Source organism: Rhinichthys klamathensis, unplaced genomic scaffold, assembly GCF_029890125.1.
Source record: "Rhinichthys klamathensis goyatoka isolate OS25496 unplaced genomic scaffold, OSU_Roscu_1.1 h1tg000050l_1, whole genome shotgun sequence".
In the NCBI taxonomy this organism is placed as follows: Eukaryota; Metazoa; Chordata; class Actinopteri; order Cypriniformes; family Leuciscidae; genus Rhinichthys; species Rhinichthys klamathensis.
The window spans coordinates 5,913,587-5,930,595 of record NW_026606596.1 but is presented as its reverse complement, the minus strand read 5'-3'; the positions used below and the strand labels follow the sequence as shown (position 1 = coordinate 5,930,595).

Below are 17,009 nucleotides of genomic sequence, written 5' to 3'. Positions count from 1 at the left end.
GTTTTTTTTTTTTTTACTTCTACTAGGATGAAAAAACACTGAAACAATGAAAAGAATTCTCACAAATATCCTCTTTTATGTTCCACAGAGAAAAGAAAGTCATTCAGGTTTGGAACAACACATGGGCCATCCATCAGTCCTAATGAGCAAATTGTTTTAGTCCAGTCTTCAGTTAGTCTAAGTTCAGCTTTTGAATTGACTCAGAGCCAATGAAAACAAAGTAACCACAGCCCTCAAACCGATGAAATCCTCCAGCTTACAGCTGCCAACATATGGAAGAATTTTGCCCTCAAAAAATTCTGGGATTCTCCGGGAATGAGTAAAAACAAACAAGTTTACAAGCGTGCCCTTGGATCTTCGTGACAAATGACGCAGGGTGACTATCACTGTCTATTTAGTGACTTGTTTTTTAACAGTGCAATTTGCACTGGGGAAATCGAAAGAGGCACAGCCAGTTCATCTCAGGTAATCAAAACATGAAAAAGCAGCTAGAAGAACATACATGAATCCTTTGGGATTATCTGTTGGAAATTTATAATGAAAAATCGCCTCTTGCCTTAAAGCTCGCGCTACGTGATGATGTTGGACTCCCTGTCAGTGTGAGTAAAGCTATTACACACTGAAACTGAACAAACTATTTACATCACTGCCAGAGCAAAAGAGCTGAAATCAGCAAGATTACTCTACTGTACTTAATGGAGACTACAGAAAATGTGCTCCACAGCAAAATTACACAATTCAATTGCTAATTCATATATGACAGAACAATTTTGGCTTCTGTCACATGACATTTTTCTCTTCCAAACCCACTATATATGCCATTATTTAAAAGGTAAAAGTTATGAATACATTATCAGAGGCCCTTGCTGTGCTATTTGCATATATTTGAATAATCAATCATGGTAGTGCAGAGATGCATAATGAGCTGAGCCCACAGAAATGGAACAGTTGCGTTGTATATGTTTGCAACAAAACAACTTCATTAAACCACAATGTTTAAACTGGCTCATTTTTGTTAACCAAAGCTGCATTTTGATATCATGACACTTTAGTTCCATGTTTTAATATTTAAGTAGCTGATTTCCTCAAAGCATGATAAAACCTACTAAAATGGAGATTTTGAGATGCTTTTTGAGCGTCATCAGTAGTAAATCAGGGAACAGTCATCGGATCTGTACAAAGGAAACCCCTCCGGGCCCTTCAGAGATCCAGCCACTGTCTGTTGGGAATCACTTGCAATCCATTTCATTTTTAAAGATTGTCTTACGTCGGGTCCTTTTATCTTTAAAGCCCTATGGGGTTTCTTACCACACATACATCATTTGCAGAATGAAAAACATTGTAAGAAAAAAGGCCTTTGGGAAACACTGAGCTGTGATTTATAGGAGTATCATGGCTTCTGTTGTTTGCCTGTCATTCCAGTACAAAAACGACAGTGGCACTTCCTAAATAAGTGTGAATTAGCATCACAACACTTGAAGTCGAGCATTCAACTTGATAGTGTTTAAATTCAAGCTTCATGTATAACATTAAAAAAAACAGAACCACTCATCTTATTTGTGTCAGAGTTGTTTTATTTTCTAGGATGCAATATTTTAATAAATAATGCTATTTCAAGGTGTTGTCATTTAGAGAATAATTAGATTGTGTCTCTTTTAATTGGAACAGTGCACAAATGGAAATCAGTCCTTTGTAAAAAGCACTAAAATGACCCCATCTCAGTAAAATATAGCACATAATATCACCCTTTTCATCTCAATAATGCCTATAGAGATCTCTTGGGTTTCTTTCTTCACTGCAAGAGATAAATGGTTTATTTTCTATCCATTTTGAGAATAAAAAGCTTTTGCTGAACATTTAGAGCAACACAAATCACTGTAAAGTCTTGTTGAAATAATGAAGATTTCAAAGGAAGATGACTTAAAACTATTCCTGTACTTCGGTCCATTACTTTTGTGAATCTGCTGATTAAATTCAGCTTCAAAATGTCTCGTTTTAATATCATTAGAGAACAATTCCCTCAGACTTTATAAAACAAGGAAATTTCATACATCTTCAGATGATATTTGATTGACATTTTCACTTTAATACAAAATGTATATTTCTTACATGTACATTTAAATTAAAATATAAACACAATATTACAATCAAAATAATTTATTTAACACAACACATTTAAATAAAGCAAAAATTGTGCCCATTTTACATGCCTTAAATATATACATTAAAGTGTGCAGGATGTGAATGTTTTTTAAGGTTTTTTTGTAATTTAGCAAAATGCACTGTGGTTTATAGTAATCATTATCAACATGTCTCTATCTGCACTGGTAGTGTCCATACCACTGTCATAAACACAATGGATCAAGAGAATATGAGCAGATCTCGCTGTCATTTGTCTGAGACGGAGGGGCAGAAGCTGCCTTGACTTCCACAGAAAGATCCTCAGTTTCAGGAGTAGAGATGCTCCATCAAACTTCATTTGTTCTTCATGCTAAGAGGGAAAGCAAAACAGATTTGACTGTCATGCCTTTTCTTTAGTTAATGTTTTATATATTATTATATATTTCATTTTAGTGGCTAAATAGCCATCTAAAGTCACTTTTCCACCGCTGGTCCAAACTGTTCTCATTCCTTAACCGTTCCATTCCGTGGCGATCCGGCCCAGGCGAGAATGGTTTGTAATCGTGCCATGCCGAACCAAGCTCAAAAATATAACTGAACCATTCCTTACCGTTCGGCTCGATGGTTAAAAAAAAGCAGCTTAATTTTAGTAAACGAAAATAACATTTTAGTGTACAAGAAAGTTTACAATGAAAGCAAATATTTAAATATTATAGGCTATATACATTTAAACATACCAATGCATCAATTAAATACCTTAAGTACTAATGTAATATAATATTGTGAAATCGTAACATTTTTTATTTATTAGCATATTTACAATGTGACATTCTGACTAGTAAATAACTTAGTTCAAGTTCACTTGTGCGTTTGTACACTGTAAAAAAAGTTGCTGCCTTAAATTTTAAAGTACAATCAACTTGAAGTACATTTCAACTTAAATTACATCAAACTGACTTACAAAAATGAGTTGAATTTTGTATAACTTATAAAAAAGTTATTGTGATAAGTTAAAGCAATATAAAAACATGTAGTCATAAATTATTTATCATATAATTTTTTACAGTGTATAATTTTGTGAAGATAAAAATTGTAATATTACGTTTATGCTGTGTACCTGGTTAATCTAGGATTCACTTTGTTGAGCCAATTGACCCGCTATACAAAAACGCTTCTCATGGCAATTAGTAATTATTATACGTTTTGCGAAATGGTGGCCAATTCAAAAATCAAAAATTTCCGAACAAACCACATTTAACAAATTCATATAAAATCACCACCTCATAAAATAGTTATGTTTTGCATAGTTAGTACATAAAAATACTGCAAGATGTAATGTGCTTTGTGTGAACTAAAAAAAACACTTTCATTAGTAGTTTCATTCATTAGTAATTTCATTAACACTGATTAAGGGTGTGTGATTAGTGACCCAAACAGAACTCCAGCAGTGACACTCGTTGTTCTCGCATTGATCCGCCATTGAATTTCCAAATCCGGCAGCAAACGCTCAATTGAGCCGAGTTCCGGAGATTCGGACACCGGCCTCCGGACAGATTTGTGACTCCTTGCACTCAGTCAAATGATTAGTTTAAATGTGTTTGTAAGGTTAATGGAATGGGGATTCAAAGATGAACAAACTGGAACAACACAAAAAGCATGAAATGTTGGTGGCGAACGACCAAATCCCCTGCTCTGTTTAGCAGTGTTTACTGAGGTGAGTAGTTCAAAGGGAGTGTCTAAGCACCCATGACTAAACATGCTTACTGAACGTACGCATACGCTTTCATTTCAAGCCCTGCGTGCATGAGTGATCGCTTTCCCAACCGTAGTCACAAATAAGAGATATAAAGTATAAGAGACAACATCCAAGGAAAAATGTAATGCTTAAAAAGTAACATGTGATAACCTTTAATAACATATTGTAACAGTTCACATTAGAGGGGTTTTGTTTGTGAACGAATCTGTTTTTGAATGAATCTTATAAGTGAACCATTCGTTCTTGTTCAGGACTGATGTCTTCAAAGTCTTATAGCACGAGCACTGATTTGGTGCTTAATTATTATCATCTATTATTGGTGCTCAGTTATTTTCTAATTATAATTAACTAGTGCAAAATGCCCGTGCAAAATAATTGTTTTGTGTGTGTTTTTAGCAATTGTTGGTTTGGTGTGTTTGAGTGCTCATTGTTACAATTACACAGGAAAAGTTCAGTGACATTTTTATTTGTGCATGGTAGAAAGCATACTGATACTGACATAATGATGCATTGGAGGATATATTTAGAGTGGATACAGATACATGCCCGTGAAAGATAGCGATAATGTTAAGCATGACACAGTAATATATTTACATGGCCGTGAAAGATAGCGATAATGTTAAGCGCACCAGAATTAAATAATATATTAAGAAGTAAAAACAGCTACGCTGTTTACTTCTTAATATCTATTTATAGATAGATAGATATTAAGAAGTAAACAGCGTAGCTTTAAATAAACATATGAAACTTTTACGCAGTTAATCTGTTTTGCAGTTTCTGCCTCTGTTGTTTTCGGTTGCAAATTGCTGTTCACAGGCTTGCAGTGCTTTTGGCCGCGTTTGTGCGCAAAAACGGTGCCAAAAGTATAAGCGCGGAAAAATGAAAGTTTGAAGAATACAGATCCTATTTATTTTGCATTAGCATGAAGCTGCAGCTTCAAAATGCATGAATTACACTTACAAATAACAGTTAAATGCTGCAAATATTTTTTTCTTACACTTGAAGGGCGATTTACACCTTTACAAATCTTCTCTTGCGTATGCAAATTTAATTTACGCTTGCAATCTTATGTACGCTTTCACAAATCTTACCCTGTGCATGCGATTCTTTATGTCATCATTTTACCTTCATAGATTTGCTGTCACACGATCGGTAAGAGGATTACTATACTCGTTAAGCTCGTTAAAGCCTGCTATAAACTGTTGAATAGGCAGGGCAACTATTTACCATAGCATATTAAACATGACATAGTTAACATAGCACATTAAACATCACATAGTTAACATATACATGCTAACTTCAGCGCGCATGACACATAACGTTAATAGCATTTACTACAAATGATGGCCGTGAAAGAGACTGCGAACGCATTAAATATAATATTAAGAAGTAAACAGCGTAGCTGACTTACAGATTCAGTTAACAAATGAATAAGCGCGACGATTCAGGAAGCAAATCTGCTTTCTTCGTCCCTCTGTCTCTGGTCCTGCGCTGTGCTCACTCAGTGTGCAGTGTGAGAGGGGGAGTGGCCAGCGGCTAGAGCGGCAAAAACCAATGTGGGCTTCTTTTAGCGATATATTTAGCGATATCTTTTGCATTTCTAATCCAAACAACGTCAAACTCGGCACTGCACTTACTCGTGCCCGTAGCAAGACACCTGTCAAGTTTGAGATCCATCGGACTAACGGTTCGAGAGATATGCGATTAACAGACAGACAGACACACACACAGACAGACAGACGTTCCTGTAATTTATAGATAGATGGTAATTCAATGTTGAAAACAGTTTTTGCTGCTTAATATTTTTGCGGAAACCATACACTACAACATTGAGAATAATGAATGTTCCTTGAGCATCAAATCAGCATATTAGAATGATTTCTGAAGGATCATGTGACACTGAAGACTGGAGTAATGATGCTGAACATTCAGCTTTGCATCACAGGAAAAAATAGCATTTTTAATATATTAAAATACTACTGTATTTTTGATCAAATTAATGGAGCCTTATTCAGCATAATTGACTTTTTTTTTAAACACAAAAAAAATCTTAATTCTTCTAAACATTTAACCAATAGTGTATGTTTAAAGTCGGTTTTAACAAATCAGGTGAATCGCTCATAACATGGAAAACCGGTCACTTGTCACCAACTATGAACTGGCATGACTGTATAACCTGCAGAAAGATAACTGAACCAACAAATTCATTTTTGTGTGAACAGATTAAAAAGATTTGAGTCTTTGAGATGAATCTCCAACAGTTGACATGGCTATTTTTGTTTGTTTATAATAATAATATCCACGTTTTTTCCAGACTTAGAGTAAATATATATATATATATGACTATTATCTGCATAGAAGCGATAATTAAGCCTGAGTGATCTTAAGAGCAATCCAAGAGGAAATATATAAATGCTAAAAAGTAAGGGACCTAAAATTGAACCCTGAATGGGGACACCCATAGGGTGTATGATTTTAATAACCAGTACCAGTATGATTTTAATTACAATGGAACAAATCATTAAGTACAATGTAACCGAATATTCAAGACTGAAACTACATACAAAAGTTTAGTAATATTAGTGTACTGTTGATGATTAGTATTTTTGTCCCCTAAAGCCTCTCTCTCAAGATTCAGCCACATTAAAACATTAGCTCCTGTAATGTGCCTCAGGGTCCCATTCGTTGAGGGCCGTCCTTGTGTATGCTCATCGCAGCTTCTTCTTCTGCATGCTTATGAACACATCATGCAAGGAGAGAGGGTGGAATAATTCCGCTGCGTGCCACTCTGTGACAGCTTGGACACGCCTGCCGGTTCCCATCATGCATCTCACGTTCCTTCACCTTCATCTCTACCTAATTAACATTCCATGCATCCCAGCACGCTATGCTCTGACCTTGCCTGCTCCGATGCAGCCTTCCCATGGAAACTGTGGCCTGTACGGTACCGCGAGGACATGGTCCAGTCAGGCGGAATATTGATTCAGAGCAGATATTGATCGCGTATACAACACTCCATTAACTTCTCTCGCATGAACACAATGCAAGTTAACACCTCGTGTCTGCTGTTATGAGAACTGGTCTTGCGCACTTCCATACTGTAGCATTTTACAGTGTCCGCATTACAACGATTACATGTCAGTATAATTAATAACAATAGCAACAACATTTATGACGTCTCTGAATGCTGAACATTTTTCGTGGTGGAGATTTTGCTTCTCAACACTTGAAGATGACTGACAGTATTATGCCCTTTTACAAAGTCTTGATTTTGTTTTTGGGGTATACTAATAGGATTTATTGCAGCACCTCTTTTCCCAGTCTGCCTGTAACACTCTGTTTAGTTCCCGTCTCTATGAAGCCCCTCCATCCGAAAAGGTGCTCTGATTGGTTGGCTGGAACAGTGTGTTGTGATTGATCAACTGCTTCGAGAGTGTTTCAGAAATTCCCTTACCATAACCGCCAGTTTCAACACACTACTTTCGCAACTCAACTAGGCCTCGTCCCTATTTTTGTGTACGTGTCGGGTATGGAAGCTTGTTTCTGCCAAATAATAAAACTATTTAAAAGATAATTGCAACTTTTTATCTCACTTTTTTTCTTACAATTGCGAGTTTACTTCTCAGAATTCGCAATTCTGACTTATTTTCTCGCAATTCTGACTTTTTTCTAATAATTAAGATACAAACTCGCAATTGCGAGTTATAAAGTCCAGTTATGAAGAAAAAAAAGACTGAGTTTATATCACGCAATTGTTTATATCACGCAATTCTGACTTTATAACTCGCAATTGTTAGTTTATTTATCGATATTTTTACTTTATAACTTGCAATAATAGTATATCATACAATTCTGAGAAAAAAGTCTGAATTGTGAGATAAAAATTATTTTATCTCAGTAATTTCAGCAATTATTTAAATGAAGAATATTGTGACATGTTTGTTCCCAGAAGAATCCTCAAGACTACAATCGAGGCATTTCAGGGAGTTCAGAAACAGCGCTTACTGATATAGAGTGTTCTTTGTAATTTTGCAGACCGAAGAAATTTTAAAATATAAAAAAGCATAAATTAGTTCCTAAATTAAATCTTTTGAACCTGTTCACCAAAGAGATTTGTTCAGATTTATTTACTGATTCATTCAGTGGCACTTTCTGAATTGTTACACCAGAATGTGGTTACCAGTGAGTGTCTTTTTGAGTGTTATGAGTGAGTCACTGAATCATTCGCCAACCTTATTCACCTAGTCTTATTATGCTTTATTAAAATGTGCGTTTTGATATTACTGTAGAGATGTATTTTCTGTCACATTAACATTATGTGGTTCACTGCAGGTTTACCTTTGATTCTTGTCTTTTTTTTTCAAGATGAGATGCAGTGGCTGAAACTCACTTGTTCTGGTGTTTGGAGCCCTGCAGATGTGCGTGATATTGTGCCACGGAGTTAGGCGTAACACTGCAAACCTCACATGTGTGACTCCGCTTCGGGCCTAAGAGCATACATAAATACATACACATCTATTAGACTAGAACTAACTGTGTTGTTTCATACAAACCAACAGCAAATGACCTCAAATCTTTTCTCAGGGTAAATATAACGACTTATTTAGACAAACGCCAACAGCTAGAATCATGAGCATATGACCATCTCTTCACAGTACATAAATTACATGAGGTAAATTAGCATACAGCCTGAATAAAGCACATTGGTATTCTTTAAAAAAATAAATAAAAAAAAAACATAATGCAATACCATAATGGTCTAATTCACTCTAAAATTAAAGAAAATAAAGCCTATTTTAAGGACATTTTCACACTATTTACATATCAGTAACTGTTGTACTGCCTTAAAGGGTGGTATAATGCCCTTTTCACAAGATGTAAAATAAATCTCTGATGTCCCCAGAGTGTGTATGTTAAGTTTTAGCTCAAAATACCCCACAGATATTTTTATATAGCATGTTAAAGTTGTCACTTTTTGAGGGTTAGCAAAAATGCACCGTTTTGTGTCTGGCCCTTTAAATGCAAATGAGCTGCAGCTCCCGACACAGTGGGCGGAGCTTCAAGAGTGTGTGTGTTAGCAGCTTCGATTACCTCACGCTGACACACGCTAAAATGTCAGAAACTGTTCTGCCTTTTATGTTTAAACCGGAGTCAGACAAAGATGTAGAGACTAAGAAGTGACAACATGTAGAATGCAACAGGAGATCTCTGAATTGTTGATGAATTTATGTTGCTGATGTGGAGTTAACTATCTTCAATTAGCATATTCTGTCAGGATAATCTATAAATCGCTTATATAGGACTGTTGTGAGATGCACACAGAGTGACTTTCTATTGCATGTGAAAAGATGGATGCTACAGTTTGAGCTGACTCACAAATGTGCTTGACTACAACAGCTCTTCCTCTTCTCAACATGGACTGCGTGTTCTCGGGGGCGGGGTTTATGTAAATTTTAGGGTTAGTCACTAACCCGAGAGGAAGCTCGTGTAGTTCCTACCAGCCGTTTGTTGTAGTCCTTAAAAAACGATTTCTTTAAAAGCAAATATCTCCCTTTGCTTTGAACATTGAGCGTTGTAACTTTGCAGATGTTGTTTATGCTCAAACAGCAACATTACACACTAACTAAAGTTAGAAAAGTGAAATCATAATCAACCACCCCTTTAATAAAAGATACATTTTTTACATAATATATAACAATACTTAGAATCATATGAATGAGAATTACCCAAAAACATTATCTATTAGACATTTTTAAACAATGTAAAACGTACTCGGTTACTAACGTAACCTCGGTTCTCTCTAGAAGAGGGAACGAGTACTGCATAATATCTTACGCTAGGGGAAAACCGCTTTTCCACGAGATATTGAAGCCAAAAATTATCCTTAATTTTGAATTAATGTAAAACGCGCTGCGGCAGCATGCAGACATAGGCAAGACGGCTCGCGTGCCTATTGGCTGTCCTGCGGCAACTGCAGCAGCCTATCGAGAGAGGCCCTTGGTGACGTCAGATCCAATGGGGGCGCTTCGCGCCCACTACGTCACGTCCCGCCGAGACAGGCATGGCCCGGGCCTATAAATACAGCTCGATGGGCTGATATAATCTGGTTTTTCATCGCCGAAGCGAACCAGAGCGTGTTGTATGCACGGCAAAGATACGCAGTACTCGTTCCCTCTTCTAGAGAGAACCGAGGATACGTTAGTATCCGAGTACGTTCTCTTACGAGAGGTTCTCTCGTAATACCTTACGCAAGAGGAACACAGTGTAAAACGCCGTGCGTGCTGGGATCCAACACCAAAGTCCCAAGGGCAGGTGCCCGGGGCTCATATAGTGCATAAACACCAGGGACTCACAGAGAGTCTGAGAAGAGAGGCTATAAGCGTCATTCCCAATAAGTATAAGTAGCATCAGTGTTCCACACAGTCAGGGTGAAAATGTTCGGCCTGAACTGGGTAACAGTATGGGTCTTACTTTTGCCCATGGAGTTATTTTATCGATCAGCCAGCGGTGCTCAAGCGGTTTCAGTATTCTGAGCCGAAGCAACGGGGCAGACAGCACTGATCTTTAGACCGAAAGTAGTTTAGCCTGTAAGGCGGGAACCTCTAGGTTATAAAACCTTATAAATGTAGACGGGGAGGCCCAGCCTGCCGCCATACAGATATCCTGCAAGGTAATCCCGCTATACCAAGCCCACGACGAGGCCACGCCTCTTGTGGAGTGCGCTCTGACACCCAAAGGACACTGCAAGCCTTTAGAAGTGTAAGCCAGCGCTATAGCATCAACTATCCATCTGGATAGGCTCTGTTTCGATGCGGCTAGTCCCTTAGAACGTCCGCTGAATGAAACGAAGAGCTGCTCAGTCTGTCTGAAAACAGACGAGCGAGACACACAAGCTCTTAATGCCCTGACTGGGCAAAGGAAGCTTGCGTCCTTTTCCTCGTTGTAAACCGGCAGGGAAGACAGAGAAATAACCTGAGCCCTGAACGGTGTGTTGAGGGATTTAGGCACGTACCCGTGTCTTGGTTTGAGTATGACTTTCGAGTCATTTGGCCCAAATTCCAAACACGTCGCGCTTACTGAGAGCGCTTGTAAATCCCCTATGCGCTTCACTGAAGCAAGAACGACAAATGAACGACAAATGTTTCATGTCTGATAAATGGATTGGCTCGAACGGGGCACCTTTCATGGCTTCCAGAACCGTCGAAAGGTCCCATATGGGGACTGAAGGGGGTCTGGGAGGATTCAGCCTCTTAGCTCCCTTAAGGAAGCGGATGACCAGATCGTTCTTCCCCAGTGACTGGCCAGTCGCTGGTATAGCAAACGCTGCTATGGCCGCCACATAAACCTTGAGCGTGGATGGGATTCTGCCCTTATCCAGTAGCTCTTGAAGGAAGGAGAGAACTTCCGTAACCCCACAGTCTAGGGGTGAAAAGCCTCGAGCTTTGCACCAGCCAGAAAACACAGACCATTTTGAGGAATAGAGTCATCTAGTAGACGGGGCTCTAGCCTGCGTGATCGTGTTTAGAGGGGTCATATAATGGTACATGCACTTTTACAAGTTGATTGTACTGAAATGTGTGTTGGCAGTGCCTGTACACAACCATCATATAATGATAAAAATTCATCCAGTGTTTTTGTTTTAATCTCCTTATATGTTTTCCCATGCCTCAAATCGAGCCATTCGATTTTGTGACGTCACACGGTCGGACGTCCCCCCACGATTGTTGATTGAAAGCAGGGTTTCAACACAGACCCGCGGGCTGTCATCATAGTCCGCCATTGTTGATACGCTGGAGCAGAATGGCGTCTAAGCGATTGTGGTGTTCTGGTCTTGGGTGTAATAACAAACACAGCAGTCATTTTGATGTTCCTAAATCCGAACCGCTGAAGACGCAGTGGCTGAGTTTTGTTTTCGAATGGAATAACGTTATTCCCCACGAGCAACGTCAATGCTTTCATGTTTGCGCGAATCATTTCTCACCAGACTGCTTTATAAACGAGGGTCAGTATAAAGCTAGTTTTGCTAAGAATCTGCTCCTGAAAAAAGAATCGGTACCAACTATTCGTGTTTCTGCTGCACCTCCAGAAGAAGTGAGTGTAAAGTTTTATTAAGCTTTATATTAATCAACTTAAAAAAGAGTTGTTCATGACCATTAACTGTAACATCAATCTGTCAACGAAAACATAATAACGTATACATCAGTAAACACACAGCGTTCGTATCTCACTACCAGTACATACAAAAATAGATCAAAGTGACATTACGTTAACCAACCATTCAGAAACGTCCTGTTCGAGCCTTAGTTGTCAAACCTCTTCGGGCCATCATCTTGTTCCAGGTCCGACTCCGACTCCGGTTCAAACTGATACGGTTGCACAGATGTGTCCTCAGAGACTCCCGCTGCCATTCTTTCTCCAAAAATACCCTCAACTGTTGTCAAGGCAACACTCCACGTGCGTTGTATCAAAACGCACCAAAGAACGGGGGGGCGGAGTGAGCAAAGCTCATTATCAATTAAAGGCATATGCACTGAAACAGCGTGCTGAAAACAGAGCTGTTTTTGACCAGGTAAAATTAGTGTTTCTTACAATACTAATGAGAATTTTTAATAAAAGTATATTACAAAGTTTTCATTTAGACCCTAAAGATTCATATTAACTTGTACAAAAATGGCATTATATGACCCCTTTAACACTCCCTCCGGGAGGTTAGCGGGTACCCATTGATGGCCCATGCATGTAGGGACCACAGCTCTGGGCGAGGATGCCAAATCGAGCCCTTGGCTTGAGAGAGGAGGTCTTTCCTCATCGGTATTGGCCATGGGGCAGTGCTTGTCAGCTGCATCAGAACTGGGAACCAAGCCTGGTTTTTCCAGAGCGGAGCCACAAGTAGCACTGAGCATCCGTTTTCCCTGATTCGTTCCAATACCTGAGGCAGGAGCGAGACAGGGGAAAAGGCATAGAGTGGGCAGCGGGGCCAGACGTGGGCCAGCGCATCGCTGCTCTTGGAGAAAAACTTCGGACAGTGAACGTTTTCTTGGGACGCAAACAGGTCTACCTGCGCTCTGCCTAATGTCTCCCACAGCAGTAGGACCGTCTGCGGGAGCAGAGACCATTCCCCTGCTGGAACATTGTTTCTGGACAGTCTGTCTGGTCCCAAATTCAGGTGACCAGGAACATGTGCTGCTCTCAATGAGCGCAGATTGTGCTGAGCCCAGACCAGCAGGCGTTCCGTCAACCTGTAAAGGTTTCGGGACCTGACGCCACCCTGGCGATTTATATAGGCCACCACTAACATGTTGTCCGAGCGGACCAAGACGTGGTGATTTTTTATCTGGGGACAAAAACGCCTCAGCGCGTTGTCGACTGCCATCATTTCCAGACAGTTTATGTGTAGAAGCTTCTCCCGTTCTGACCACTGGCCAAAGAACCAGGTGGAGGCGTCCGTGGACACGACCTTCACACTCGAGGAAGTCGCCAGGTTTACACCTGACTGGTACCAGTCGATTGCTCTCCAAGGTTTCAGAGCTGTGACGCATTTCTGATCGACCTTGAGGCGAAACAGACCAGAGGCCCATGCCCGAGGTGGTACTCACGCTTTTAGCCATAACTGCAGCGGGCGCATGCGAAGCAGACCCAACTGGAGTACTGATGATGCTGAGGCCATGAGACCCAGCATTTTCTGAAACCTTTTGAGCGGGACTATAGTGCCGCAGCGGAAGGATTTCGTGATGCGCTGAATGTTCAGTCTGCGCTCTTGCGACAGTCGCGCTGTCATAGTCATAGACGGTAGGACTGTGTATTGATATGCCTGGCCCTCGAAGGCGAATCTCAAGAATCGCCTGTGACGTGACGCTTTTTGTATTTGGAAATACGCGTCCTTCAGATCTATTGACATAAACCAGTCTTCTTGGCAAATCTGCGCGAGGATTTTCCTGGTTGTGAGCATTCTGAACTGGCGTTTCACAAGCACTTTGTTCAGCTGTCTTAGATCTAGAATGGGTCTGAGGCGGGGGGCGTGCCGATCACGGCGGGCAGTCCGGCCGCGCTCGACTCCCTTATGGCAGTTTGCTGAGAGAGAGCGAGCGGGGCAAACCCTGTGGGGCTTAACATGTCTGTGAGTGAATGTGGGCGCGGGACAGCGGGCACATTTACTGCACTGAAAACACCGTCAGCCTGAGCTGACTGTATGTGTGTTGGTTTCGTTTTTACAGAAACCGTGGGACATGCAGTGTGTAGTGTTTGTGGGCACTGGGTTGTGGGCACATTCACTACATTTAATGCACAATCGACATGAGTCGATTTTATTTGTGCGAGCCCTGTACTGTGGTGGGCTGTGCTTGTGTGTAGGAATGAACACTGGGTCGTGGGCATTTTTATTACACTCATAACACCATCTGCCGTGGCCAGAATACCAGAAATTACATTCTTTATGTGATTTATCTGGGTCGCCGTGGAAACGGCATTTTTGTGCAGGCAAGCGGGCCATGGTACCGGCCACGGCCTGTGAGAGCAGACGCATCAGCTCGGATTCGATGCTGGCCCGTTTCCCTGACGACTCACGGGCAGAGGGGGGGAGGTCCACAGAGCTCGCCCAATCCTCACTGTCCAACGCCAGGATAGAGCAGCTGGCCTCCTCTACAGATGCAGCTATCTCGTCATCAATGGCGGAAGCGGCGGCGGACGGCGGCCGTTGTCCGTCGGTGAGCGTCTCGAGTGAAGCTGGTGAAGCATTTTACGGCGCGGCACTATAGCGGGCGGAAGTGCAGACTCGGAGAAAAATGCCAGGCGAGTCCTCAGAGTCACCACGGGCAATAGCTCGCAATGATGGCAGCCGCCGTCGGCGAGCGCGAGAGCTGCATGATCCTTACCCAGGCAGGAAACGCAGATGAAATGGCGGTCCCCGTCGCTGAGTGCGGCTCGGCACGAGCCACAGGAACGAGGCATCTTTAAAAAGACGCTGCTCTTTTAGATAGAGAGTGTGAATCGCAGCGGCGAACAGACACTCGGCAGAGTAAAAAGATATAAACGCCGGAAAGCGTAGCAGGTACAGCGACTGAAGGCGGCGAGATGAAGGCCAGCGGCTTCAGATGCAAAGGCTCGTCCCGCAGAAAGCTTTTTCTCAGACGGCGCGGCTTCTTCACTCCGGATCCAGCGATGCGTGAGCTTTGCTGAAGAGATGAAAAATCAGATTATATCAGCCCATCGAGCTGTATTTATAGGCCCAGGCCACGCCTGTCTCGGCCCCCATTGGATCTGACGTCACCAAGGGCCTCTCTCGATAGGCTGCTGCAGTTGCCGCAGGACAGCCAATAGGCACGCGAGCCTATTGCCTATGTCTGCATGCTGCCGCCACGCGTTTTACATTAAGGATAATTTTGGCTTCAATATCTCGTGGAAAAGAGGTTTTCCCCTAGCGTAAGATATTACGCAGTACGAGAGAACCTCTCGTAAGAGAACAGTTTTTCTTTGTAATTGTATTAAAATGGTGAAATTTTAATGATTTAGCTTGCCAACTAGCAGATAAGTTACACTCCTAAAACATATAAACTGAAACCAATCGTTGATTTATTGAGAAAGCATATTGTTTTTACACTTTTTGGATGATGTGAAATGTACCCTAAATTATAGATCCTTACAATATACTATTGAAAATAACCATTGAGACTAATGAGAATAAAACAAAAATGGTTAATTATCAAAGTAATAATGTTAGAATGCAAAGAAATTCCTAATGGTCCAACAAATAGATATACATTTCTTCATGGAACATTTAATATTAATGTAATAATAAAATATACAACCATTTCTTTTGTTTGTTGGTATAAAATATGACGTGGACTTGTTTCTGTGACATTCATTCATGAAATATAAAGGCATGAAATGCAGGCTTCCATGCTCCAGTAAACAGGTTATGCATAAATCATATATATATATTTGCCTCCTTCACACATGAACATAAGCTTATGTCCAAACATGACTATACACGTGGAACCATTTAGCGTGTGATGCGATTTACTATGGGGAGATGGGTGGTGTTAAATGACCCTTGCATATGCCACATGACCCTTGAATATGCCAAAAAGCAACAACCTCCTTTATTTAAACAAGAGGAATCTTTTGTAATCCGTGTATCTGAGCGATCGGGCCAGATAATGAATGGAGGCTCATCTAGGAGTCTCATCAACACCATTTACCACGGATCTATATTCAATCAAAGTCATAGATTACGTTGGCCTCATCTTTGCAACCAAACTGCCTCAGCTTTTCTTTGGCATTGTGCACATTTGCAATGATTAAAAACACAACAGAAGGGGCCGTGAAATACACTGATAAGCCGTATCCTCCCACAGCTCTGTCTTCCTACACCAAATCTGTTCTCCGCCTTTAACTAGGACAGACCAGTAAATTATAAGCTTATGTGAAGCTCGAAAAATCAGTTGCTGGCTTCCTGTGAAGTGGGAAGTCAGATTGAAACGCCATAAAATGGGATTCCGTTATTATTGAGCATTGATTCAGCCCCCTGCTGTTAGCACCACTAACGGCTTTAGAACAGACAATTGCTTGTGAGTAGAAATAGCATGTCAAATACTATTCTAGTCTATGTTTATAGAAGACTAATATTTTAAACTCACCACACTATAACAAGCCTGCCACAAAAATAGTGTTTTCAATCCCGAGAGTGCAGTACTGGGAAGCCTTAATGAAAACTGCAGCAATGAGTCATATTTATGAGTCACAAGCGTGACGTGAGGGACAGGACACTTCAATATGAATCTAAATCCAACATTTGGCTAAATGGCAGCTGGTAAACACCTCCCACGAAATGGTTCTCGTCCCTCTGCGCGTCAACTCACCAACGAGGTGGCTTTGCTGTCTGCAACTTCAGCCATTGACGGTTTGTTTGGCGAGCAAAGATCTTGTGCTCGGGGAGACTCTTTGCCGTGCCATTAATTACCTATTGATAACTGCCTTGTACGAAAACTCTTTAGCTATCTGCTGAATAATGCAAATCGTTAATGAAATGCCTGCTTGTGAAAAGACTCTAAGACCATTAAAATGCCTCTACTGAGACCTGTAAAACTGTGGATGGTCAATGGCCTAAGATGATATCTGTGCTTAAACGGTGGCA

The 17,009-nt window shown here is 40.8% G+C and overlaps 1 protein-coding gene across 3 annotated transcripts in view; it reads right to left on the bottom strand.

Moving 5' to 3' along the window:
* Window positions 1-717: 717 nt before the first annotated feature.
* The window catches only part of zmat4a (zinc finger, matrin-type 4a), a 45,243-nt gene continuing 28,951 nt past the window's right edge, over window positions 718-17,009 (bottom strand). For 2 of the 3 annotated variants that reach the window (XM_056247917.1, XM_056247918.1), the window contains 2 exons: window positions 8,268-8,364; window positions 718-2,491 (listed from right to left, as the gene is read on the bottom strand). In XM_056247917.1, coding sequence (XP_056103892.1) covers window positions 2,476-2,491; window positions 8,268-8,364 — 113 coding nt within the window. In that variant the 3' untranslated portion in view covers window positions 718-2,475. The remainder of the gene's footprint in view (window positions 2,492-8,267; window positions 8,365-17,009) is intronic. The other variant, XM_056247919.1, reaches the window with a different exon arrangement.